General features: G+C 56.4%; 1 protein-coding gene across 3 annotated transcripts in view; it reads left to right on the forward strand.

The window, feature by feature from the left end:
• Positions 1 to 431: 431 nt before the first annotated feature.
• LOC140392894 (forkhead box protein J2-like) overlaps positions 432 to 26,329 on the forward strand; it is a 62,816-nt gene continuing 36,918 nt past the window's right edge. For all 3 annotated transcript variants that reach the window (XM_072478660.1, XM_072478659.1, XM_072478658.1), the window contains exons 1-3: positions 432 to 511; positions 1,603 to 1,677; positions 5,996 to 6,154. In XM_072478660.1, the coding sequence (XP_072334761.1) occupies positions 443 to 511; positions 1,603 to 1,677; positions 5,996 to 6,154 (303 nt within the window). In that variant the 5' untranslated portion in view covers positions 432 to 442. The remainder of the gene's footprint in view (positions 512 to 1,602; positions 1,678 to 5,995; positions 6,155 to 26,329) is intronic.

A 26,329-nucleotide genomic window follows, 5' to 3' on the forward strand; every position in this document is an offset into this window, starting at 1 on the left:
TCTCAGCAGTGAGGGAGCTCCGCAATGTGGGAGGGTCAGTACTGAGGGAGTGCCGCACTGTCAGAGGGTCAGTACTGAGGGAGTGCCGCACTGTCAGAAGGTCAGTGCTGAGGGAACGCCGCACTGTCGGAGGGTCAGTACTGAGGGAGTGCCGCACTGTCAGAGGGTCAGTACTGAGGGAGTGCCGCACTGTCAGAGGGTCAGTACTGAGGGAGTGCCGCACTGTCAGAAGGTCAGTGCTGAGGGAACGCCGCACTGTCGGAGGGTCAGTGCTGAGCGAACGCCGCACTGTCGGAGGATCAGTGCTGGAGGGAACGCCGCACTGTCGGAGGGTCAGTGCTGAGGGAACGCCGCACTGTTGGAGAGTCAGGGCTGAGGGAGCGCTGCACTGAAGCACAAGTAACAAGTCACACCACTTTCTTTTTAGGGATCATATTGGAGAATGGAAGGAAATCTCGAAGAGGACGGATGCTCACATCGCGGTATCAAAAGATTGCACGAGGCAGAGGAGGTGAGGCAGTGTATCCAGGAAGCTCATTGTGAACAAAACGCACCAGCATTGTGTATTGTGGGAGTGAAGAGGAAAGGGTTTGTGTCCATTGGGATTGTGTGCAGTGGGAAAGAACGGGAAGGGGTTTGTGTCCATTGGGATTGTGTACAGTGGGAATGAACGGATAGGTGTTTGTTTCCATTGGGATTGTGTACAGTAGGAAAGAATGGGAAGGGATTTGGGTCCATTAGGTTTGTTTACAATGGGAGTAAACAGGAAGAATTCAGATCCATTGGGATTGTGTACAGTGGGAGTTAATGGGAAGGGGTTTGGATCAATTGGGATTGTGTACAGTGGGAGTGAATGGGAAGGGGTTTGGGTCCATTGGGATTGTGTACAGTGGGAGTGAAGGGGAGATATTTGGGTCCATTGGGATTATTTACAGTGGGATTGATAGGAAGAGGTTTGAGTCCAAGGGGATTATGTACAGTGGGAGTGAACGGGAAGGGGTTTAGGTCCATTGGGATTGTGTACAGTGGGAGTGAATGTGAAGGGGTTTGGATCCTTTGGGATTGGGAATGAATATGGAGGGGTTTGGGTCCATTGGGATTGTGTACAGTGGGAATGAATATGAAGGGGTTTGGGTCCATTGGGATTGTGCACAGTGGGAGTGAACGGGAAGGGGTTTGGGTCCATTGGGATTGCGTACAGTGGGAGTGAACGGGAAGGTGTTTGGGTCCATTGGGATTGTGTACAGTGGGAGTGAACGGGAAGGGGTTTGGGTCCATTGGGATTGTGTGCAGTGTGGGTGAACGGGAAGGGGTTTGGGTCCATTGGGATTGTGTACAGTGGGAGTGAACGGGAAGGGGTTTGGGTCCATTGGGATTGTGTGCAGTGGGGGTGAACGGGAAGGGGTTTGGGTCCATTGGGATTGTGTACAGTGGGAGTGAACAGGAAGGGGTTTAGGTCCATTGGGATTGTGTACAGTGGGAGTGAAGGGGAAAATGTTTGGCTCCATTGGGATTGTGTAAAGTGGTTTATGGCTGTTGGGATTATCTCTGGACTGGTCCCGGGATTGTTTGATGGTGGTAATAATATCTGTCTACCTACAGTGGGAACACATGACCAGTCTGTCTGCTGCTTCGGTCAATTCTAATGTCCCTGGCGACCATTCTGGAGCATCTCAGGTACAGCTATAAACAGGGTGGCCTTAAAAAAAAATCATATTGACAGTGCAATCTCTGGGGCAGTGAGGTGCTCCCTCAATACTGACCCTCTGACAATGTGGCACTCCCTCAATACTGACCCTCCGACAATGCGACTCTCCCTCAATACTGACCCTCCGACCGTGCGGCTATCCCTCTATACTGACTCTCCGATAGTGCGGCTCTCCCTCAATACTGATCCTCCGACAGTGCGTCACTTCCTCAGTACTGACCCTCCGATAGTGCGGCTCTCCCTCAATACTGTCCCTCTGAGAGTGCGGCACTCCCTCAATACTGACCTTCCGAAAGTGCGGCTCTCCCTCAATACTGACCCTCCGATAGTGCGGCACTCCTTCAGTGCTGACCCTCCGACAGTGCGGTGCTCCCTCAGTACTGACCCTCCGACAGTGCGGTGCTCCCTCAATACTGACCCTCCAACAGTGCGGCTCGCCCTCAATACTGACCCCCCGACAGTGCGGTTCTCCCACAATACTGACCCTCCGAAAGTGCGGCTCTCCCTCAATACTAACCCTCCGACAGTGCGGCTCTCCCTCAATACTGACCCTCCGACAGTGCGGCTCTCCCTCAATACTGACCCTCCGACAGTGCGGCGCTCCGTCAATACTGACCCTCCGACAGTGCGGTGCTCCGTCAATACTGACCCTCCGACAGTGCCAAGCTCCCTCAATACTGACCCTCTGAAAGTGCGGCACTCCCTCAGTACTGACCCTCTGACAGTGCGGCACTCCCTCAGTACTGACCCTCTGACAGTGCGGCGCTCCGTCAATACTGACCCTTCGACAGTGCCATGCTCCCTCAATACTGACCCTCTGACAGTGCGGCGCTCCGTCAATACTGACCCTCCGACAGTGCCACGCTCCCTCAATACTGACCCTCTGACAGTGCGGCACTCCCTCAGTACTGACCATCCAACAGTGCAGCGATCCCTCAGAACTGACCCTCTGACAGTGCGCCGCTCCCTCAGTACTGACCCTCTGATAGTGCGCCGCTCCCTCAATACTGTCCCTTTGACAGTGCAGCACTCCCTCAATACTGACCCTTTGACAGTGTGTCACTCCTTCAGTACTGACCCTCTGACAGTGCGGCGCTCCTTCAGTACCGACCCTCTGACATTGCTGTACTCCCTCAGTAATGACCCTCTGACATTGTGGCACTCTCTCAGAACTGACCCTCTGACAGTGTGGCACTCCCTCAGTACTGACCCTCTGACAGTGCAGCACTCTCAGTACTGACCCTCTGACAGTGCGGCACTCCCTCAGTACTGACCCTATGAGAGTGCGGAACTCTCTCAGTACTGACCCTCTGACAGTGCAGCACTCCCTCAGTACTGACCCTCTGACAGTGCGGCACTCCCTGAGTACTGACCCTCTGGCAGTGTGGCATTCCCTCAGTACTGACTCTCTGACAGTGCAGCGCTCCCTCAGTACTGACCCTCTGACAGTGCGGCGCTCCCTGAGTACTGACCCTCTGACAGTGCGGCACTCCCTCAGTACTGACCCTCTGACAGTGCAGCACTCCCTGAGTATTGACCCTCTGACAGTGCAGCGCTCACTCAGTGCTGACCCTCTGACAGTGCAGCACTCCCTCAGTACTGACCCTCTGACAGTGCGGTGATCCCTCAGTACTGACCCTCTGACAGTGCAGCTCTCCCTCAGTACTGACCCACCGACAGTGCAGCGCTCACTCAGTACTGACCCTCTGACAGTGCAGCACTCCCTCAGTACTGACCCTCTGACAGTGCGGCATTCCCTCAGTACTGACCCTCTGACAGTGCAGCGCTCACTCAGTGCTGACCCTCTGACAGTGCAGCACTCCCTCAGTACTGACCCTCTAACAGTGCGGCATTCCCTCAGTACTGACCCTCTGACAGTGCAGCGCTCACTCAGTGCTGACCCTCTGACAGTGCAGCACTCCCTCAGTACTGACCGTCTGACAGTGCGGCATTCCCTCAGTACTGACCCTCTGACAGTGCAGCTCTCCCTCAGTACTGACCCTCTGACAGTGCAGCACTCACTCAGTGCTGACCCTCTGACAGTGCGGCACTCCCTCAGTACTGACCCTCTGACAGTGCGGCACTCCCTCAGTACTGACCCTCTGACAGTGCAGCACTCACTCAGTGCTGACCCTCTGACAGTGCGGCACTCCCTCAGTACTGACCGTCTGACAGTGCTGCGCTCCCTCAGTACTGACCCTCTGACAGTGCAGCACTCCCTCAGTACTGACCCTCTGACAGTGCGGCACTCCCTCAGTACTGACCGTCTGACAGTGCTGCGCTCCCTCAGTACTGACCCTCTGACAGTGCAGCACTCGCTCAGTACTGACCCTCTGACAGTGCAGCACTCCCTCAGTACTGACCCTCTGACAGTGCGGCACTCGCTCAGTACTGACCCTCTGACAGTGCAGCACTCCCTCAGTACTGACCCTCTGACAGTGCAGCACTCGCTCAGTACTGACCCTCTGACAGTGCGGCGCTCCCTCAGTACTGACCCTCTGACAGTGCGGCACTCGCTCAGTACTGACCCTCTGACAGTGCAGCACTCCCTCAGTACTGACCCTCTGACAGTGCAGCACTCCCTCAGTACTGACCCTCTGACAGTGCGGCACTCCCTCAGTACTGACCGTCTGACAGTGCTGCGCTCCCTCAGTACTGACCCTCTGACAGTGCAGCACTCCCTCAGTACTGACCCTCTGACAGTGCGGCACTCCCTCAGTACTGACCGTCTGACAGTGCGGCGCTCCCTCAGTACTGACCCTCTGACAGTGCAGCACTCCCTCAGTACTGACCCTCTGACAGTGCTGCGCTCCCTCAGTACTGACCCTCTGACAGTGCAGCACTCCCTCAGTACTGACCCTCTGACAGTGCGGCATTTCCTCAGAAATGACCCAATGACAGTGCAGCACTCCCTCAGTACTGACCCTCTGACAGTGCGGCGCTCCCTCAGTACTGACCCTCTGACAGTGCGGCGTTCCCTCAGTACTAACCCTCTGACAGTGCGGCATTTCCTCAGAAATGACCCAATGACAGTGCAGCACTCCCTCAGTACTGACCCTCTGACAGTGCTGCGCTCCCTCAGTACTGACCCTCTGACAGTGCGGCACTCCCTCAGTACTGACCCTCTGACAGTGCTGCGCTCCCTCAGTACTGACCCTCTGACAGTGCAGCACTCCCTCAGTACTGACCCTCTGACAGTGCAGCACTCCCTCAGTACTGACCCTCTCACAGTGCGGCACTCCCTCAGTACTGACCCTCTGACAGTGCAGCGCTCCCTCAGTACTGACCCTCTGACAGTGCAGCGCTCCCTCAGTACTGACCCTCTGACAGTGCAGCGCTCCCTCAGTACTGACCCAATGACAGTGCGGCACTCCCTCAGTACTGACCCTCTGACAGTGCTGCGCTCCCTCAGTACTGACCCTCTGACAGTGCAGCACTCCCTCAGTACTGACCCTCTGACAGTGCAGCACTCCCTCAGTACTGACCCTCTCACAGTGCGGCACTCCCTCAGTACTGACCCTCTGACAGTGCAGCGCTCCCTCAGTACTGACCCAATGACAGTGCAACGCTCCCTCAGTACTGACCCTCTGACAGTGCGGCACTCCCTCAGTACTGACCCTCTGACAGTGCAGCGCTCCCTCAGTACTGACCCAATGACAGTGCAGCGCTCCCTCAGTACTGACCCAATGACAGTGCAACGCTCCCTCAGTACTGACCCTCTGACAGTGCGGCACTCCCTCAGTACTGACCCTCTGACAGTGCAGCGCTCCCTCAGTACTGACCCAATGACAGTGCAACGCTCCCTCAGTACTGACCCTCTGACAGTGCGGCACTCCCTCAGTACTGACCCTCTGACAGTGCAGCGCTCCCTCAGTACTGACCCTCTGACAGTGCAGCGCTCCCTCAGTACTGACCCAATGACAGTGCAACGCTCCCTCAGTACTGACCCTCTGACAGTGCGGCACTCCCTCAGTACTGACCCTCTGACAGTGCAGCACTCCCTCAGTACTGACCCTCTGACAGTGCGGCACTCCCTCAGTACTGACCCTCTGACAGTGCAGCGCTCCCTCAGTACTGACCCTCTGACAGTGCGGCACTCCCTCAGTACTGACCCTCTGACAGTGCGGCACTCCCTCAGTACTGACCCTCTGACAGTGCAGCACTCCCTCAGTACTGACCCTCTGACAGTGCAGCACTCCCTCAGTACTGACCCTCTGACAGTGCAGCGCTCCCTCGGGTTGGGAGTTTAAATTTAATTTGTCAACTGTTTTCTTGAACTCTCTGCAGGTGTGCGTTACTTCTGCTCAAGATGTGCAGAGTAAGATCCCACCTGTGATTGTGTCCTCGGAAGGCGAGCAGGCATCGGGCAGTGGAGAGGTTTCCAGGACTGTGCAGGTCAATACCCAGCATGTGTTCGATCGAGTCACACTGGCTCCTCCTCTCATAGTGAGTACCCCCTTCAACAGGAGACCCTGACGTAGAGAGAGAGAGACTCCCTTCGTAACAGGGGTCCCTTCCAGTGAGACGGAAAGAGAGAGAGGGATTCCCTCTGTAACAGGGGTCGCTGACAGTGAGAAAGAGAGAGAGACTCCCTCTGTAACAGGGGTCCCTGACAGAGAGAGAGAGAGAGAGAGACTCCCTCTGTAACAGGGGTCCCTGACAGTGAGACAGAGAGAGAGAGAGAGAGAGATTCCCTCTGTAACAGGGGTCGGTGACAGCGAGACGGAGAGAGAGAGACTCCCTCTGTAACAGGGGTCCGTGACAGTGAGACAGAGAGAGAGAGAGAGACTCCCTCTGTAACAGGGGCCCCTGACAGTGAGAGAGAGAGAGAGGGAGAGAGACTCCCTCTGTAACAGGGGTCACTGACAGTGAGACAGAGAGAGAGAGAGAGACACTCCCTCTGTAACAGGGGTCCCTGAGAGTGAGGCAGAGAGAGAGAGAGAGAGACTCCCTCTGTAACAGGGGTCCCTGACAGTGAGACAGAGAGAGAGAGAGAGAGAGACTCCCTCTGTAACAGGGGTCCCTGACAGTGAGACAGAGAGAGAGAGAGACTCCCTCTGTAACAGGGGTCGCTGACAGTGAGACAGAGAGAGAGACTCCCTCTGTAACAGGAGTCCGTGACAGTGAGACAGAGAGAGAGAGAGAGAGAGAGAGACTCCCTCTGTAACAGGGGTCCCTGACAGAGAGAGAGAGACTCCCTCTGTAACAGGGGTCGCTGACAAAAAGAGAGAGACTCCCTCTGTAACAGGGCTCCCTGACAGTGAGAGAGAGAGAGAGACTCCCTCTGTAACAGGGGTCCCTGACAGTGAGACAGAGAGAGAGACTCCCTCTGTATCAGGGCTCTCTGACAGTGAGACAGAGAGAGAGACTCCCTCTGTAACAGGGGTCCCTGACAGTGAGACAGAGAGAGAGACTCCCTCTGTAACTGGGCTCTCTGACAGTGAGACAGAGAGAGAGAGACTCCCTCTGTAACAGGGGTCCCTGACAGTGAGACAGAGAGAGAGAGACTCCCTCTGTAACAGGGGTCCCTGACGGTGAGAGAGAGAGAGAGAGAGAGAGAGACTCCCTCTGTAACAGGGGTCCCTGTCAGAGAGAGAGAGACTCCCTCTGTAACAGGGGTAGCTGACAAAGAGAGAGAGAGAGACTCCCTCTGTAACAGGGCTCCCTGACAGTGAGACAGAGAGAGAGAGAGAGACTCCCTCTTTAACAGGGGTCGCTGACAGTGAGACAGAGAGAGAGACAAACAGAGACTCCTTCTGTAACAGGGGTCCCTGACACTGAGACAGATAGAGAGCGAGCGAGAGACTCCCTCTTTAACAGGGGTCCCTGACAGACAGAGAGAGAGACTCCCTCTGTAACAGGGGTCCCTGACAGTGAGACAGAGAGAGAGAGAGACTCCCTCTGTAACAGGGGTCCCTGACAGTGAGAGAGAGAGAGAGAGGGAGACTCCCTCTGTAACAGGGGTCCCTGACAGTGAGAGAGAGACTCCCTCTGTAACAGGGGCCCTGACAGTGAGAGAGAGACTCCCTCTGTAACAGGGGCCCTGACAGAGAGAGAGAGAGAGACTCCCTCTGTAACAGGGGTCCCTGACAGAGAGAGAGAGACTCACTCTGTAACAGGGGTCCCTGACAGAGAGAGAGAGAGACTCCCTCTGTAACAGGGGTTCCTGACAGTGAGACAGAGAGAGAGAGAGAGACTCCCTCTGTAACAGGGGTCGCTGACAGTGAGAGAGAGAGAGACTCCCTCTGTAACAGGGGTTCCTGACAGAGAGAGAGAGAGAGAGAGAGACTCCCTCTGTAACAGGGGTCCCTGACAGAGAGAGAGAGACTCCCTCTGTAACAGGGGTTCCTGACAGAGAGAGAGAGAGAGAGAGACTCCCTCTGTAACAGGGGTCCCTGACAGAGAGAGAGAGAGACTCCCTCTGTAACAGGGGTCCCTGACAGTGAGACAGAGAGAGAGAGAGACTCCCTCTGTAACAGGGGTCGCTGACAGTGAGACAGAGAGAGAGACTCCCTCTGTAACAGGAGTCCGTGACAGTGAGACAGAGAGAGAGAGAGAGAGAGAGACTCCCTCTGTAACAGGGGTCCGTGACAGTGAGACAGAGAGAGAGAGAGAGAGAGAGACTCCCTCTGTAACAGGGGTCCCTGACAGTGAGAGAGAGAGAGAGAGAGAGAGAGACTCCCTCTGTAACAGGGGTCCCTGACAGAGAGAGAGAGACTCCCTCTGTAACAGGGGTCGCTGACAAAGAGAGAGAGAGAGACTCCCTCTGTAACAGGGCTCCCTGACAGTGAGAGAGAGAGAGAGACTCCCTCTGTAACAGGGGTCCCTGACAGTGAGACAGAGAGAGAGACTCCCTCTGTATCAGGGCTCCCTGACAGTGAGACAGAGAGAGAGACTCCCTCTGTAACAGGGGTCCCTGACAGTGAGACAGAGAGAGAGACTCCCTCTGTAACAGGGCTCTCTGACAGTGAGACAGAGAGAGAGACTCCCTCTGTAACAGGGGTCCCTGACAGTGAGACAGAGAGAGAGAGACTCCCTCTGTAACAGGGGTCCCTGACGGTGAGAGAGAGAGAGAGAGAGAGAGACTCCCTCTGTAACAGGGGTCCCTGTCAGAGAGAGAGAGACTCCCTCTGTAACAGGGGTCGCTGACAAAGAGAGAGAGAGAGACTCCCTCTGTAACAGGGCTCCCTGACAGTGAGACAGAGAGAGAGAGAGAGACTCCCTCTTTAACAGGGGTCGCTGACAGTGAGACAGAGAGAGAGACAGACAGAGACTCCTTCTGTAACAGGGGTCCCTGACACTGAGACAGATAGAGAGCGAGCGAGAGACTCCCTCTTTAACAGGGGTCCCTGACAGACAGAGAGAGAGACTCCCTCTGTAACAGGGATCCCTGACAGTGAGACAGAGAGAGAGAGAGAGACTCCCTCTGTAACAGGGGTCCCTGACAGTGAGACAGAGAGAGAGAGAGACTCCCTCTGTAACAGGGGTCCCTGACAGTGAGAGAGAGAGAGAAAGGGAGACTCCCTCTGTAACAGGGGTCCCTGACAGTGAGAGAGAGACTCCCTCTGTAACAGGGGCCCTGACAGTGAGAGAGAGACTCCCTCTGTAACAGGGGCCCTGACAGAGAGAGAGAGAGACTCCCTCTGTAACAGGGGTCCCTGACAGAGAGAGAGAGAGAGAGAGAGAGACTCCCTCTGTAACAGGGGTCCCTGACAGAGAGAGAGAGAGACTCCCTCTGTAACAGGGGTTCCTGACAGTGAGACAGAGAGAGAGAGAGAGACTCCCTCTGTAACAGGGGTCGCTGACAGTGAGAGAGAGAGAGACTCCCTCTGTAACAGGGGTTCCTGACAGAGAGAGAGAGAGAGAGAGGGAGATTCCCTCTGTAACAGGGGTCCCTGACAGAGAGAGAGAGACTCCCTCTGTAACAGGGGTTCCTGACAGAGAGAGAGAGAGAGAGAGAGACTCCCTCTGTAACAGGGGTCCCTGACAGAGAGAGAGAGAGACTCCCTCTGTAACAGAGGCCACTGACAGTGAGACAGAGAGAGAGAGAGACTCCCTCTGTAACAGGCGTTCCTGACAGAGAGAGATAGAAACTTTCTTATTAACAGGAGTCCCTGACAGAGAGAGAGAGAGACTCCCTCTGTAACAGGGGTTCCTGACAGAGAGAGAGAGAGACTCCCTCTGTAACAGGAGTCCCTGACGGAGAGAGAGAAATACTCCCTCTTTAACAGTGGTCCCTGATGGAGGAAGAGAGAGACTCTCTCTTTAACAAGGGTCTCTTACATGAGAGATAGAAACTCCCTCATTAACAGCGGTCCCTGATGGAGGAAGAGAGAGACTCTCTCTTTAACAAGGGTCTCTTACATGAGAGATAGAAACTCCCTCATTAACAGCGGTCCCTGATGGAGAGAGAGAGACAGAGTGTGAGACTCCCTCTGTAACAGGAGTCCCTGACAGAGAGTGAGGCTTCCTCTTTAAGAGGGATCCCTGACAGGTAGAGAGAGAGAGAGACTCCCTCTTTAACAAGTAACAAGGGTCCCTTGCAGTGACATCATGGTTGTGTTGTAATTCACTGATTGATCACTGCGAGTCTCACTAGTGTATAAGTGAATGTTAGAGTCAGGTGACCCCTCAGACTGGCTGGAGGAAGTTGAAGAGAGAGGTTGTGAGGTACCCTCAATAATGATGCTTAGAGATTAAACTGTAAAGAAGGCTTTATTAGGCTAATAACTGTGCTACAGATATGGACGAGAGCTGACTGCTATACAGACCATGAGGCAGGCCTTTATGTATGGCTCCCAGATGGGCGGAGCCAGAGGCGGAGTCCCCAGGGTTCCAAGCCTGGTCTTAAAGGGGACATGACCTTACATGATGATAAGGCAGTAACCGTTCATCACATTCACCCCCTGTTTAAAAAGGAGTCCGGCGGGGGTGAAGTGCCATCATAGGTCCATCCGTCTCGGCGGCCGGATCGTCCTCCTCGATCTCCTCAGTTCGGGCGGTGGTGCGGCGGGCACGGACGTCCCGGTTGTGGGCACGGACGTCCCGGTTGAGGGCACATCCGGGAGCACAGCGGTCGGAGCTTCGGTCCGGGTCGGGGCAGAGGAATTAGGCAGGGCCGGGGGTAGCGGAGCCGGCGCCGGCGGGGTGTGTAAAGTGGGGGCGCACGGTAGGAGCTCACCAACGGGTGGTAGGGCCGGAAGGGGGTGTGTTGTAGGGGGCGACGGGTCCTGCAGGGGAGCGGCGCGGGAAGGGGCGTCTGTGGTGGAGGATCCAGCGGGCGCCAGATCCCGGAGGGAAACCGTATCTTGCCTGCCGTCGGAGTACTCCACGTAGGCGTAACGGGTTGGCGTGGAGCAGTCGGACCTTTTCAACTAGGGGGTCCGTTTTATGGCTCCTCGCGTGCCTCCAGAGAAGAACAGGTCCCAGAGCCGTCAGCCAAGGTGGAAGCGAGACCCCGGAGGTAGACTTCCTGGGGAAGCGAAACAATCGCTCATGAGGGGTCTCATTTGTGGCCGTGCAGAGGAGTGACCTAATGGAGTGTAGGGCATCGGGTAGGACCTCCTGCCAGCGGGTGGTTGGGAGATTTCTCGACCGCAGGGCCAGAAGGACAGCCTTCCACACGGTCGCGTTCTCCCTCTCCACCTGCCCGTTTCCCCGTGGGTTATAGCTGGTCGTTCTGCTCGAGGCGATGCCTTTGCTGAGCAGATACTGATGCAGTTCATCGCTCATGAACGATGTACCCCGGTCGCTGTGGATATAAGCAGGGAAACCGAACAGGGTGAAGATGCTGTGCAGTGCCTTAATCACCGTGGCTGAGGTCATGTCGGTGCAGGGAATGGCGAATGGGAAACGGGAGAACTCATCGATCACGGTGAGGAAATAGGCATAACGGTTGGTGGACGGGAGGGGCCCCTTGAAGTCCACGCTCAGTCGCTCAAAGGGGCCCGAGGCCTTCACGAGCCGAACCTTGTCTGGCCGATAGAAGTGCGGTTTGCACTCCGCACAGACCTGGCAGGCCCTGACCATGGCCTTGACCTCCTTGGTTGAGTAAGGTAGGTTGCGGGACTTGATGAAATGGACGAGCCGGGTAACCCCCGGGTGGCAGAGGTCATTGTGGATGGCTTGCAGGCGGTCCTCCTGCGCGTTGGCGCATGTGCCGCGGGACAGGGCATCTGGGGGCTCGTTGAGCTCCCCTGGACGATACTTGATATCGTACGAGTAGGTGGAGAGTTCGATCCTCCACCTCAAAATTTTATCGTTCTTTATTTTGCCCCGTTGCGTGTTATCGAACATATAGGCGACCGACCGTTGGTCGGTGACGAGGGTAAACCTCCTACCGGCGAGGTAGTGTCTCCAGCGCCACACAGCCTCCACAATGGCTTGTGCCTCCTTTTCGACTGCAGAGTGTCGAATCTCGGAGGCAGTGAGGGTTCAGGAGAAGAACGCTACTGGTCTGCCTCCTTGATTGAGGGTAGCAGCCAGGGCGATGTCTGATGCATCGCTCTCTACCTGGAAAGGGATGGTTTCGTCCACCGCGTGCATGGCGGCCTTGATGATGTCGGCCTTGATGCGGTTGAAGGCCAATTGGGCCTCAGCCGAGAGGGGAAAAGTGGTGGTCTTTAGGAGTGGGTGGGCTTTGTCCGCATACTTGGGGACCCACTGGGCGTAATAGGAGAAAAGCCCCAAGCACCGTTTGAGGGCCTTGAGGCTGCGGGGGAGAGGGAGTTCCTCAAGGGGGCGCATGCGGTCGGGGTCGGGACCTAGGACCCCGTCTTTCACGACATAGCCGAGGATGGCCAGCCGGGTGGTGTGGAAAACGCATTTGCCCTCGTTATAGGTCAGGTTAAGGGCTCGGGCGGTCTGGAGGAACTTTTTGAGGTTAGCGTCATGGTCCTGCTGATCATGGCCGCAGATGGTGACATTGTCCAAGTACGAGTATGTAGCCCGCAAACCGTACTGGTCCACCATTTGGTCCATCGCCCTTTGAAAGACGAAGACCCCATTTGTGACACCAAAGGGGACCCTGAGGAAGTGGAAGAGCCGGCCGGCTGCTTCGAAGGCAGTATAGAGGCGGTCTTTTGGTCGGATGGGGAGCTGGTGGTAGGCAGATTTGAGGTCGACCGTGGAAAAGACTCTGTATTGGGCGATCCGATTTACCATTTCCGCGATGCGAGGAAGGGGGTACGCATCAAGCTGCGTGAATCGGTTTATGGTCTGGCTATAATCCACGACCATCCGTTTCTTCTCCCCGGACTGGACTACCACCACTTGCGCTCTCCAAGGGCTGTTGCTAGCCTCGATGACCCCCTCTCCCAGTAAACGCTGGACCTCTGACTTGATAAAAGCCATATCTTGGGCACTGTAGCGCCGGCTCCTGGTGGCGACGGGCTTACAGTCAGGAGTGAGGTTAGCGAATAGCGAGGGGGGTGCAACTTTCAGTGTCGCAAGGCAGCACACCGTAAGGGGGGGCAAGGGTCCGCCGAACTTCAATGTCAGGCTTCGGTGGCTGCACTGGAAATCCAGTCCGAGCAGCAGGGGGGCATAGAGGTGAGGGAGGATATAAAATTTGAAACGGGTGTATTTGGCGCCCTGGATCGAGAGATCCGCAATACAGTACCCCGTGATTTGTACCGAGTGGGACCCAGATGCGAGGGCTATGGTTTGGGATGTGGGATGGGTGCGTAGGGAGCAGCGCCTTACCGTTTCAGGGTGGATAAAGCTCTCCGTGCTCCCGGAGTCGAAGAGGCATGCAGTGTCGTGCCCGTTGACCTGGACCTGCATCATGGAGTCCTGCAGGTGTTTTGGCCGAGTTTGATCGAGGGTGACCGCACCCAGTCGCGGGTAGTCGGAGTCGTAAAATGGCCGCTGCCGTTGGTCGCACGTGTCGGGTCGAGAAGATGGCTGTTCCCATGATTCGCACGAGGCTGATGACGCGTCAGAAGAGGACGTGTCGGGTCGGTGCGCAGCAGCATTGCGAGGCCTTTGTTCTTTGTTTTTCTGGCCCCTGGGTCTGGCCAGGCAGATCCTCGCAAAGTGCCCTTTCTTCCCGCAGTCGCAGCAGATCGCGGAGCGGGCTGGGCAGCGTGGGCGTGGGTGCTGGCCCTGCCCGCAGAAGTAGCAAGGTGTGCCCCCATGGTGAGCGGGTCGCCGCGTGGCGCAGGCCTGTAATACGGGCGAGTCTGAGGAAGTCCGGGGGGGGCTGGCAGAGTCCGCGGGGTATGTACCCAAGTTAAGTCGGGCCACCTCCAGCGAGGAGGCGAGCGTTAGCGTCTCCTGGAGGTCTATTGCCCCGTTTTCGAGCAGTCGCTGCCGGATGTAGGTCGAGCGGATGCCGGACACGAAAGAATCTCTGATGTGCAGGTTCATATGGACTTCCCCTGTCACATCCTGGTGGTCACAGTCCCTGGCGAGCGCAGTGAGTTTCTCAACAAACTCGTCGAGCGATTCCCCGGAGCGCTGCAGGCAGGTAGAGAGCAGATGCCGGGCGTGCACCTCATTGACGGGTTTGACAAACCGCTTGCGGAGCAACTCAATCGCTTCCTCATAAGTCGTTGCCTTTTCGAGCGTGGCGGAGATTCTGTGACTCACCCGGGCGTGGAGTAGACGCAGCTTTCGTGGCCCCAGGATGGGAGTCTCTGCGGAGTCCAGGTAGGCCTCGAAGCACCGCAGCTAGTATTTAAAAATTTCCTTTGCCTCCGGTGTTCGTGCTTCCAGATTGAGCTTCTCTGGTTTTAGGCCTGCGTCCATCCTGAATCTAGTTCAGCCTAATAAATTGAGGTACCCTCAATAATGACGCTTAGAGATTAAACTGTAAAGAAGGCTTTATTAGGCTAATGACTATGCTACAGATATGGACGAGAGCTGACTGCTATACAGACCATGAGGCAGGCCTTTATGTATGGCTCCCAGATGGGCGGAGCCAGAGGCAAGTCCCCAGGGTTCCAAGCCTGGTCTTAAAGGGGACATCACCTTACATGATGATAAGGCAGTAACAGTTCATCACAGGTTGCTTGTGCTTGCTATCATTACACAGTTAATGTTAATAAATCGTTTATAGTTTTAGCTACAAGTGTTCTTGTAATGAATCAGGCCATCCGACAAAAACATTACATCCCTGACAGGGGTCCCTGACAGGGAGAGAGAGAGAGGAGAGACTCCCTCTTTAACAGGGGTCCCTGACAGAGAGAGAGAGAGAGACTCCCTCTTTAACAGGGTGTGGTGAATGTATTGCTGTAACAATTCACCATGTACATATCTGTATTACGCTGTTGCCCATTTGGGCTCCACCTATGGACCATTGTAAGGTATTACCTATGATGTAGCATGTTGGGGCCTGTGTGGGTTCCGCCCCTGGCTCCACCCCTTGAGGGGAGGTATAAAGAGCAGTCGCCCTGTAGTGGCTCCCACTAACAGACCAGTCGCAGGCAGGCACTGTTTTAGTTGATTAAAGCCACAGTTTACTTCTACTCCTGGTTTCGTGTGAATTGATGGTCGCATCAATTTAATCAACTACAACGCCACTATGGAATCGGCCCTCAAACCTTATTTAAAAAAAAATTTTTTATTAAGGTTTTTTAACAACACAATTTTTTCCCCCTTTACAAACAATCACCCCCCTCCCGCCCCCCCCCCCCCCCCGCCCCCGTAACAAAATAACGCAAATTCTCCCTGAGCAAGATATATACAAGGCAAGATGGTATATTTACATAGCTTTATACACTGGCTCTTGGCCGCGCGTACCGTTTCCCCCCACCCTCCGTGCTATCTCCCACTCGTCCATCCCCTCAAACAATCTCTCGTTCCCCCCCGCCCTCCCCAGGGTTGCTGCTGCTGCTGATCGCCCTTCTTCTAACGCTCCGCGAGATAATCTAGGAACGGTTGCCACCGCCTGTAGAACCCCTGTGCAGACCCTCTCAAAGCGAACTTAATTCTCTCCAATTTTATGAACCCCGCCATGTCGTTAATCCAGGCCTCCAGGCTCGGGGGCTTCGCCTCCTTCCACAATAGCAAGATCCTTCGCCGGGCTACTAGGGACGCAAAGGCCAGAATGCCGGCCTCTTTCGCCTCCTGCACTCCCGGCTCGTCCACTACTCCAAATATTGCTAGCCCCCAGCTTGGCTTGACCCGGACTTTCACCACCTGGGATATTACTCCCGCCACTCCTCTCCAGAACCCCTCCAGTGCCGGGCATGACCAAAACATATGGACATGGTTCGCCGGGCTCCCTGAACATCTTTCACATCTATCCTCTACCCCAAAGAACCTACTCAGCCTCGCCCTCGTCAGATGCGCTCTGTGGACCACCTTAAATTGTATCAGACTGAGCCTGGCACACAAGGAGGAGGTATTAACCCTACCCAGGGCATCAGCCCATAGCCCTTCCTCAATCTCCTCCCCCAGCTCCTCCTCCCATTTACCTTTCAATTCTCCTACTAGCGCTTCCCCCTCTGCTTTCATCTCTTGGTATATTTCCGACACCTTGCCCTCCCCGACCCATACCCCCGAGATCACCCTATCTTGAACTTCTTGTGCCGGGAGCAACGGAAATTCCCTCACCTGTCGCCTCGCAAAAGCCCTCACCTGCATATATCTAAATGCATTTCCCGGGGGTAACTCAAATTTCTCCTCCAGTGCCCCCAGGCTCGCAAATGTCCCGTCAATGAACAGGTCCCCCATTCTTCCAATCCCTGCCCGATGCCAGCCTTGGAACCCCCCGTCCATCTTCCCCGGGACAAACCGGTGGTTACCCCTGATTGGGGACCACACCGATGCTCCCATTGCACCCCTGTGTCTTCTCCACTGGCCCCAGATCTTTAGTGTTGCTGCCACCACCGGGCTTGTGGTGTATTTTGTCGGCGAGAGCGGCAGCGGTGCCGTTACCAACGCCCCCAGGTTCGTTCCTTTACAGGACGCCATCTCCATCCTCTTCCATGCCGCCCCCTCTCCCTCCATAACCCACTTACGGACCATCGCCACATTTGCTGCCCAGTAGTAACTCTCGAGGTTTGGCAAAGCCAACCCTCCTCGGTCCCTGTTGCGTTCCAAGAGCCCTCTCCTAACCCTTGGGGTCTTATTTGCCCACACATACCCCATGATACTCCTACCTACTCTCTTGAAAAAGCCCTTGGTGATCACGATGGGGAGGCACTGAAACACGGACAAAAACCTCGGAAGGACCACCATTTTGACCGACTGCACCCTACCCGCCAACGAGAGCGGGAGCATGTCCCATCTTTTAAAATCCTCCTCCATTTGCTCCACCACCCTCGTCAAATTCAGTTTATGTAGGGCCCCCCAGCTTCTGGCTATCTGGATCCCCAGATACCGAAAACTCCTCTCCGTCCTCCTCAGCGGTAGGTCCCCTATCCCTCTTTCTTGGTCCCCTGCCTGTAATACAAAAAACTCACTCTTGTCTAGATTAAGCTTGTAGCCCGAGAACTCTCCAAACTCCTTCAGAGTCTGCATGACCTCCACCATCCCCTCCATTGGGTCCGCCACGTATAGCAGCAGGTCATTCGCGTATAGCGATACCCGATGCTCCTCTCCCCCGCGGACTATCCCTCTCCATTTCTGAGACTCCCTAAGTGATATGGCCAAGGGTTCGATCGCCACTGCAAACAAGAGGGGGGACAGGGGGCACCCCTGTCTCGTCCCTCAGTACAGCCGAAAGTACTCCGACCTCCGCCGGTTTGTCACTACGCTCGCCACCGGGGCGCTATAAAGGAGCTTAACCCATCTAATAAACCCTCCCCCGAAACCAAACCTGCGCAATACCTCCCAGAGGTACTCCAACTCTACTCGGTCAAAGGCTTTTTCCGCGTCCATAGCTGCCACTATCTCCACCTCTCCCTCCTCCGATGTCATCGTTATCATGTTTAAGAGACGCCGCACATTGGTATTTAACTGCCTGCCCTTTACGAATCCCGTTTGGTCTTCGTGAATCACCCCCGGGACACAGTCCTCAATCCTAGTGGCCAGTACCTTCGCCAATAGCTTAGCATCCACATTGAGGAGCAAAATCGGCCTGTACGATCCACATTGCAGTGGATCCTTGTCTCGCTTTAGAATCAGGGAGATTGTCGCCTCCGACATTGTCTGGGGCAGGGTTCCCTCCTCTCTTGCCTCATTGAAGGTCCTCACTAGTAGCGGGGCCAGCAGGTCCACATATTTTCTATAGAATTCCACCGGGACCCTGTCCGGCCCCGGGGCCTTCCCCGCCTGCATGCTCCCCAAACCCTTACTCAACTCCTCCAACCCAATTGGTGCCCCCAAACCAACCGCCTCCTGCTCCTCCACCCTCGGGAACCCCAGCTGGTCCAGGAATCGCCTCATCCCCCCTTCCCCCCCTGGGGGCTGGGATCTGTACAGCTCTTCATAGAAATCCTTAAATACCTTATTTATTTCCATTGCCCCTCGAACCGTGGCTCCCCTTCCATCTTTGATTCCCCCTATTTCCCTCGCTGCCGCCCTCTTACGGAGCTGGTGCGCCAGCATCCGACTGGCCTTTTCCCCGTACTCGTAAGTCGCCCCTTGCGCCTTCCTCCACTGTGCCTCCGCCTTGCCCGTGGTCAGCAGGTCAAACTCCGTCTGGAGCCGTCGCCTTTCCCAAAGTAATCTTTCCTCCGGGGCCTCTGCGTATCTCCTGTCCACCCGCAAGATCTCCCCCACTAACCTCTCCCTTTCCATTCCCTCTATCTTCTCCCTATGAGCCCTGATGGAGATCAGCTCTCCCCGATCACCGCCTTCAACGCCTCCCATACCACCCCCACTCGCACCTCCCCGTTGTCGTTGGCCTCCAAGTACCTTTCAATACACCCCCTCACCTTCCCACACACCACCTCATCGGCCAGCAGTCCCACATCCAGCCGCCACAGCGGGCGTTGGTCCCTCTCCTCTCCCAGCTCCAGTTCCACCCAGTGCGGGGCATGGTCCGAAACGGCTATGGCCGAATACTCCGTCCCCCCCACTCTCGGGATCAGCGCCCTGCCCAGAACAAAGAAATCTATCCGGGAGTAAGCCTTATGCACATGGGAGAAAAAAGAAAATTCCCTGGCCTGCGGCCTTGCAAACCTCCATGGGTCCACTCCCCCCATCTGATCCATAAACCCCCTAATTACCTTGGCCGCCGCCGGCCTCCTTCCCGTCCTTGATTTGGAGCGGTCCAGTGCTGGGTCCAGCACCGTATTGAAGTCCCCTCCCATTATTAGTCCTCCTACCTCCTGGTCCGGAATGCGCCCCAACATGCGCTTCATGAATCCTGCATCATCCCAGTTCGGGGCGTATACATTTACCAACATCACCCACGTTCCTTGCAACCTACCACTCACCATCACATATCTCCCTCCATTATCCGCTACGATAGTCTTGGCCTCAAATGACACCCGCTTTCCCACCAGAATTGCCACCCCTCTATTTTTTGTGTCCAATCCCGAGTGGAATACCTGTCCTACCCATCCCTTTCTTAATCTGACCTGGTCCGCCACCTTCAGGTGTGTCTCTTGGAGCATGGCCACGTCTGCCTTCAGTCCCTTCAAGTGCGTGAACACTCGAGCCCGCTTCACCGGCCCATTCAGGCCCCTCACGTTCCACGTTATCAGCCGGATTGGGGGGACTCTCCCCCCACCCACCCACCCCCCACCCACCCACCCCCCACCCCCCCACCCCCCCCCCCCGCCCCCGCCCCGCCCCGCCGACTAGCCATCTCCTTTTCTTGGCCAGTCCCTTGTCCGCGTCTCCCTCACTCTCCAGTCCCCCAGCTGGGGGACCCCCGCTCCAGCCACCTCTTCTGTGTCCCGTTCTCTTTCGGCCAGTGCAGCAGCAACCCTTTCCCCCCCCCCCCCTTCCCCCCCTCCCTCCTCTCCCCTCCCTCCCCCCCCCCCCGCTAGATCCCCGTCTAGCTTTTTTGCTCCCCCCATATCCCTCCCGTAAGTCAGCTGACACCTGCTGACCCCGGCTTCCCCCGCCATCCCTTTAACCCCCCCGTGTGGGTCTCTCCCAATCAATGTACATTCCTTTGTCCCCTTCCCGCCTTTTTTTGCCGCGCGCGGGAAAGACAACCCTGCGCTTTCCAAAGCCTGCCCCGCCTCCCATGGCGCAGCTCCTGTCGCGGCCTTGTCCCTCTCCCCCAGCCCACATAGCATTTCCTGCGTGTGGTTGACCCCCTATGTACAACCACCATCATACTTCAACCCTCAAACACCCCCCTCCCACACAAACCCTCAATTAGAGTCCAATTTTTCAGCTAATATAAAGGTCCACGCCTCTTCGGGCGTTTCGAAGTAGTGGTGTTGGCCGTTATGTGTAACCCACAGTCGCGCTGGCTGCAACATTCCAAATTTTACCCCTTTCCGATGGAGCACCGCTTTGGCCTGGTTGAAACCCGCTCTCCGCTTAGCGACCTCCGTGCTCCAGTCCGGGTATATTCTGATCTCCGCATTGTCCCACTTGCTGCTCCGTTCCTTCTTGGCCCATTTCAGGACCCTCTCTCTGTCCGTAAACCGGTGAAATCTCACCACCATCGCCCTTGGTGGCTCTTTTGCCTTGGGCTTCCTCGCCAGCACTCGGTGCGCCCCATCCAGCTCCAGCAATCCCGGGGGGGCCTCCGCACCCATCACCGTCCAATCATTGTGCCCACATATGCCGCGGCATCGGCCCCCTCCACTCCTTCTGGGAGACCCAGGATCCTCAAGTTGTTTCTCCTTGATCTGTTCTCCAGGTCTTCGAGTCTTCCCGCCCACGTCCTGTGCAGCGCTTCGTGCCGCTCCACTCTCTCCGCCAGGCCCACGAGCTCGTTGTCGTTCTCACTCACTTTTTCCTGGATCTCCTGGATCTTCACCTCTTGGGCTTTCTGGGTTGCTCCAAGTTTTTCCACCATTGCCAGTATAGGCGCCACCATCTCCTTACGCAGCTCCTCGAAGCAGCACTTGATGAACTCTTCGATCTCCTCTCTGTCCATGGGCGCCGCCATTTTGTTTTTTTCTTTTCTTTCTTCTTCTTTCTTCTCCCGCTGCTCCAGGGCCGCTTTCCTCGCCGTTTCACTGCGGGTCCGGCCCATGCAGGGCTGTAGGGGACTTTCTCCTTCCTTCCCCACGGGTTGGTTTTTTTTTTAAAGGTCTGTTGGGGCTCCGTTAGCGGGCCCAAAAGTCCGTTTCTGCGGGAGCTGCCGACTCGCGCGGCTTAGCTCCGCATCGCCGCGACCCGGAAGTCCTCGGCCCTCAAACCTGACCGACTGGATCTCGATCCGCAGGCCGCGGAGGCGAAAGGGATTTTTTCGCACTGGCTCCGCTGTTTCAAGGCCTACCTCACCACCCCCTCCTCGCCTTCCGTCACCGACGAACAGAAGCTGAGTCTCCTCCACGCACGGGTGAGCCACCGAATCTCTGTTCAACTCGAGGAAGCCTCCACCTACACAGACGCCCTCACGACGCTAGAGCGCCTCGACGTAAGGCCCGTGAACAAGGTATACGCGCAGCATCACCTCACCACTCGCCGCCAGGGTCCCGGGGAATCGCTGGAAGAGTACCTACACAACCTGAAAGTCCTTGCACGAAGCTGCAATTACCAGGCCGTTACGGCCACTCAACATATAAACCTCGCCATCCGGGACACCTATGTGGCTGGAGTCAAGTCCAACTACGTGAGACAGGGCCTACTCGAAAAAGTGCCCGAGATCTGGAAGAGACGGTAAACTTAGCCTCCTCTCTGGAAGTAGCGTTCCAAAGCCTTAATGCGTTCCCGTCCGATCACGCGACCCCCTCGTGGACTCCCGACCAAAGAATACCCCAGGCCTGTACCGCGCGGCTGCCCGTCCACCATGGGGGGCTACCCTGTTATTTCTGCGGCCAGCCCCAACACCCCCGGCAGCGCAGCCCGGCCCGGAACGCGAACTGCAGCGACTGCGGGAGAAAAGGACATTTTGCTAAAGTTTGCCTGGCCAGGTCCAAGAACTCTAAATCGCAGGCCCGACCCTCAGACTCACAGGCCCGACCCTCAGACTCACAGGCCCTCAGATCCGGCAGTGTGGCAGCGTGTCTGCCGGCTCCGCCCCTCCCAGACGCGTCATCTGCCTCCGTGGGGGCAGTCATCTTCCAGCCCGCACAGCGTGTGCGACTCATGGGGGCCGCCACCTTGGCCATCCTCGTCCATGCGGCCCGCCATGTGCGATTCATGGGGGCTGCCATCTTGGACGCCATCTTCCTCACCGCCCGACACGTGCGACCGACGGGGGCCGCCACCTTGGCCGCCTCAGCACCTCCGACCACGCCGGCTACCCGCAACGCAGCGCGGTCAGGGTAAACGGACACAAAACGCCCTGCCTCTTCGACTCTGGGAGCACAGAGAGCTTCATTCATCCAGACGTGGTAAGACGCTGCTCGCTCCCAATCTTCCCGGCGCATCAAACCATCTCCCTTGCCTCCAGTTCGCACTCGGTGCAGGTCCGGGGGCGCACTACCGCAACCCTCGCAATAGAGGGCGCCGAGTACGCCAACTTTAAATGATATGTACTCCCCGACCTCTGCGCTCCTCTTCTATAGGGACTGGATTTCCAATGTAACCTCAGGAGTCTAACTCTGAAGTTCGGCGGGCCCCTACCCCCACTCACCGTATGTAGCCTCGCGACCCTAAAGGTCGACCCTCCCCTGCTCTTCGCAAACCTCACCGCCGACTGTAAGCCAGTCGCCACCAGAAGCAGGAGGTACAGTATCCAGGACAGGACTTTTATCAGGTCCGAGGTCCAGCGACTCTTGCGGGAGGGAATCATCGAGGCAGCAATAGCCCCTGGAGAGCGCAGGTGGTGGTCGTCAGGACCGGGGAAAAGAACCGGATGGTTGTAGATTACAGCGAAACTATAAACCGGTACAAGCACCTCGATGCGTACCCCCTTCCCCGGATCGCAGACATGGTTAATCAGATCGCACACTACTGCGTATTCTCCACAGTGGATCTGAAGTCTGCGTACCACCAGCTTCCAATCCGCCCGGGGGACCGCCACTACACGGCTTTTGAGGCAGACGGCCGCCTCTTCCACTTCCTCCAGGTCCCCTTTGGCGCCACGAACGGGGTCTTGGTCTTCCAAAGAACGATGGACCGAATGGTGGACCAGTACGGGCTGCGGGCCACATTTCCGTACTTGGACAACGTCACCATCTGTGGCCATGATCAGCAGGACCACGATGCCAACTTCCAGAGATTTCTCCAAACCCTTAACCTCACTTACAATAAGGAGAAATCCGTTTTCCGTTTTTCCTCGGCTACGACGTGGAAAACGGGGTTCTAGGACCCGGCCCTGACCGTATGCGCCCCCTCCTGCAACTCCCCCTTCCTCACTGCCCCAAGGCCCTGAAAAGATGCCTCGGGTTCTTTTCATATTACGCCCAGTGGGTCCCCAACTTTGCGGACAAAGCCCGCCCACTAATCAAGGCCACCATCTTCCCACTGGCGGCTGTGGCCCGCCAGGCCTTCAGCTGCATCAAGGCAGACATTGCCAAAGCCGAGTCCGTCCCCTTCCAGGTGGAGAGCGACGCATCAGACGTCGCCCTCGCCGCTACCCTCAATCAGGCAGGCAGACTGGTAGCGTTTTTTTCACGAACCCTCACCACCTCCGAAATTCGACACTCCTCGGTCGAAAAAGAGGCCCAAGCCATCGTGGAAGCGTGCGGCACTGGAGGCACTACCTCGCTGGTAGGAGGTTTACCCTCGTCACCGACCAACGATCGGTAGCCTTCATGTTCGATAGTACACAGCGGGGCAAAATCAAGAATGATAAGATCTTGAGGTGGAGAATCGAACTCTCCACCTATAATTACGATATAGCATACTGTCCTGGGAAGCTCAACGAGCCCCCAGATGCCCTGTCCCGCAGCACATGCGCCAGCGCGCAAGATGACCGGCTACGGGCTATCCACGATGACCTCTGCCACCCGGGGGTCACCCGGCTCGCCCATTACATCAAGGCCCGCAACCTGCCCTACTCCACCGAGGAGGTCAGAGCCATGACCAGGGACTGCCAAATCTGTGTGGAGTGTAAACCGCACTTCTATCGACCGGATAAAGCCCACCTGGTAAAGGCACCCCGACCCTTTGAAAGCCTCAGTATCGATTTCAAAGGGCCCCTCCCCTCCAACAACCGCAACACATATTTCCTCAACATCATCGACGAGTTCTCCCGCTTCCCCTTTGCAATCCCTTGCCCCGACATGACCGCGGCCACCGTCATTAAAGCCCTACATAGTGTCTTCACCCTGTTTGGTTTCCCCATGTACGTTCACAGTGACCGGGGCTCGTCGTTCATGAGCGACGAACTGCGTCAGTACCTGCTCAGTAAGGGCATCGCCTCGAGCAGGACTACCAGTTATAACCCCAGGGGAAACGGGCAGGTGGAGAGGGAGAACGCGACGGTCTGGAAGACCGTCCTCCTGGCCCTACGGTCTAGGAATCTCCCAGTTCCCCACTGGCAGGAGGTCCTCCCCGACGCACTCCACTCTATTAGGTCCCTACTTTGCACGGCCACAAACGAGACCCCTCATGACCGCCTATTTGTTTTCCCGAGGAGATCCACCTCAGGGGCCTCGCTTCCGTCCTGGCTGAAAACACCGGGGCCCGTCCTGCTACGCAAACACGTCAGGAGCCATAAGTCCGACCACCTCGTCGAGAGGGTCCAGCTCCTACACACCAACCGCCAGTACGCTCACATCGAACACCCCGACGGCCGACAGGATACGGTCTCGCTCCGGGACCTGGCACCCGCAGGTTCCACTACCACCGCCACCCCATCTTACCCCGCCCAACCTACACTGACCAGCGCCCCCTCCCCTACATGGCACCCGCATCCCCTCCCGCCCGCCATTCCTCCTTCACCGACCCACAGGAATGAAGCCACAGAAGACACGCTCCTGGAGTCCACATCTATGCTCGCATCGGCGACTTCACTACCAATGCCAGCACGGCTGAGTTCGATGCCCAGGCTAGCTGCAATACCAGAGCTTCGACGATCACAGCGCACAATCCGTGCGCCGGACCGGCTGAACATATAAACCCACCACCCCCGCCGGACTTCATTTTTTTAACAGGGGGTGAATGTGGTGAATGTATTGCTGTAACAATTCACCATGTACATATCTGTATTACGCTGTTGCCCATGTGGGCTCCACCTATGGACCATTGTAAGGTATTACCTATGATGTAGCATGTTGGGGCCTGTGTGGGCTCCGCCCCCGGCTCCATCCCTTGAGGGTGGTATAAGAGCAGTCGCCCTGTAGGTGGCTCCCAGTAACAGATCAGTCGCAGGCAGGCACCGTTCTAGTTGATTAAAGCCAGCTTACTTCTACTCCTGGTTTCATGTGAATTGATGGTCGCATCACCGGGGTTCCTGACAGAGAGAGAGAGAAACTCCCTCTTTAACAGGGGTCCCTGACAGAGAGAGAGAGAGAGACTCCCTCTTTAACAGGGTTTCCTGACAGAGAGCGAGAGAGACTCCCTCTTTAAAAGGGGTCCACGACAGAGAGAGCGAGAGACTCCCTCTTTAACAGGGGTCGCTGACAGAGAGAGAGAGAGAGACTCCCTATTTAACAGGGGTTCCTGACAGAGAGAGAGAGAGAGAGACTCCCTCGTTAACAGGGGTCCCTGAGAGAGAGAGAGAGACTCCCTCTTTAACAGGGCTTCCTGACCGAGAGAGAGAGAGAGAGACTCCCTCTTTAACAGGGGTTCCATGTCACAGAGAGAGAGAGACTCCCTCTTTAACAGGGGTTCCTGGCAGAGAGAGAGAGAGAGAGACTCCCTCTTTAACAGGGGTCCCTGACTGTGATGAACGGTTACTGCCTTATCATCATGTAAGGTCATGTCCCCTTTAAGACCGGGCTTGGAACCCTGGGGACTCCGCCTCTGGCTCCGCCCATCTGGGAGCCATACATAAAGGCCTGCCTCATGGTCTGTGTAGCAGTCAGCTCTCGTCCATAGCTGTAGTATAGTTATTAGTCCAATAAAGCCTTCTTTACAGTTTAAACTCTAAGCGTCATTATTGAGGGTACCTCAATTTATTAGACTAAACTAGGTTCAGGATGGACGCAGGCCTAAAACCAGAGAAGCTCAATCTGGAAGCACGAACGCCGGAGGCAAAGGAAATTTTTAAATACTGGCTGCGGTGCTTCGAGGCCTACCTGGACTCCGCAGAGACTCCCATCCTGGACTCCGCAGAGACTCCCATCCTGGGGCCACGCAAGCTGCGTCTACTCCACGCCCGGGTGAGTCACAGAATCTCCGCCACGCTCGAAAAGGCGACGTCTTACGAGGAAGCGATTGAGTTGCTCCGCAAGCGGTTTGTCAAACCCGTCAATGAGGTGCACGCCCGGCATCTGCTCTCTACCTGCCTGCAGCGCTCGGGGGAATCGCTCGACGAGTTTGTTGAAAAACTCACCGCGCTTGCCAAGGACTGTGACCATCAACATGTGACAGGGGAAGTCCATATGAACCTGCATATCAGAGATGCTTTTGTGTCCGGCATCCGCTCGACCTACATCCGGCAGCGGCTGCTCGAAAACGGGGCAATAGACCTCCAGGAGACGCTAATGCTCGCCTCCTCGCTGGAGGTGGCCCGACATAACTTGGGTACGTACCCCGCGG

This window comes from Scyliorhinus torazame, chromosome 16, assembly GCF_047496885.1.
Source record: "Scyliorhinus torazame isolate Kashiwa2021f chromosome 16, sScyTor2.1, whole genome shotgun sequence".
Lineage (NCBI taxonomy): Eukaryota > Metazoa > Chordata > Chondrichthyes > Carcharhiniformes > Scyliorhinidae > Scyliorhinus > Scyliorhinus torazame.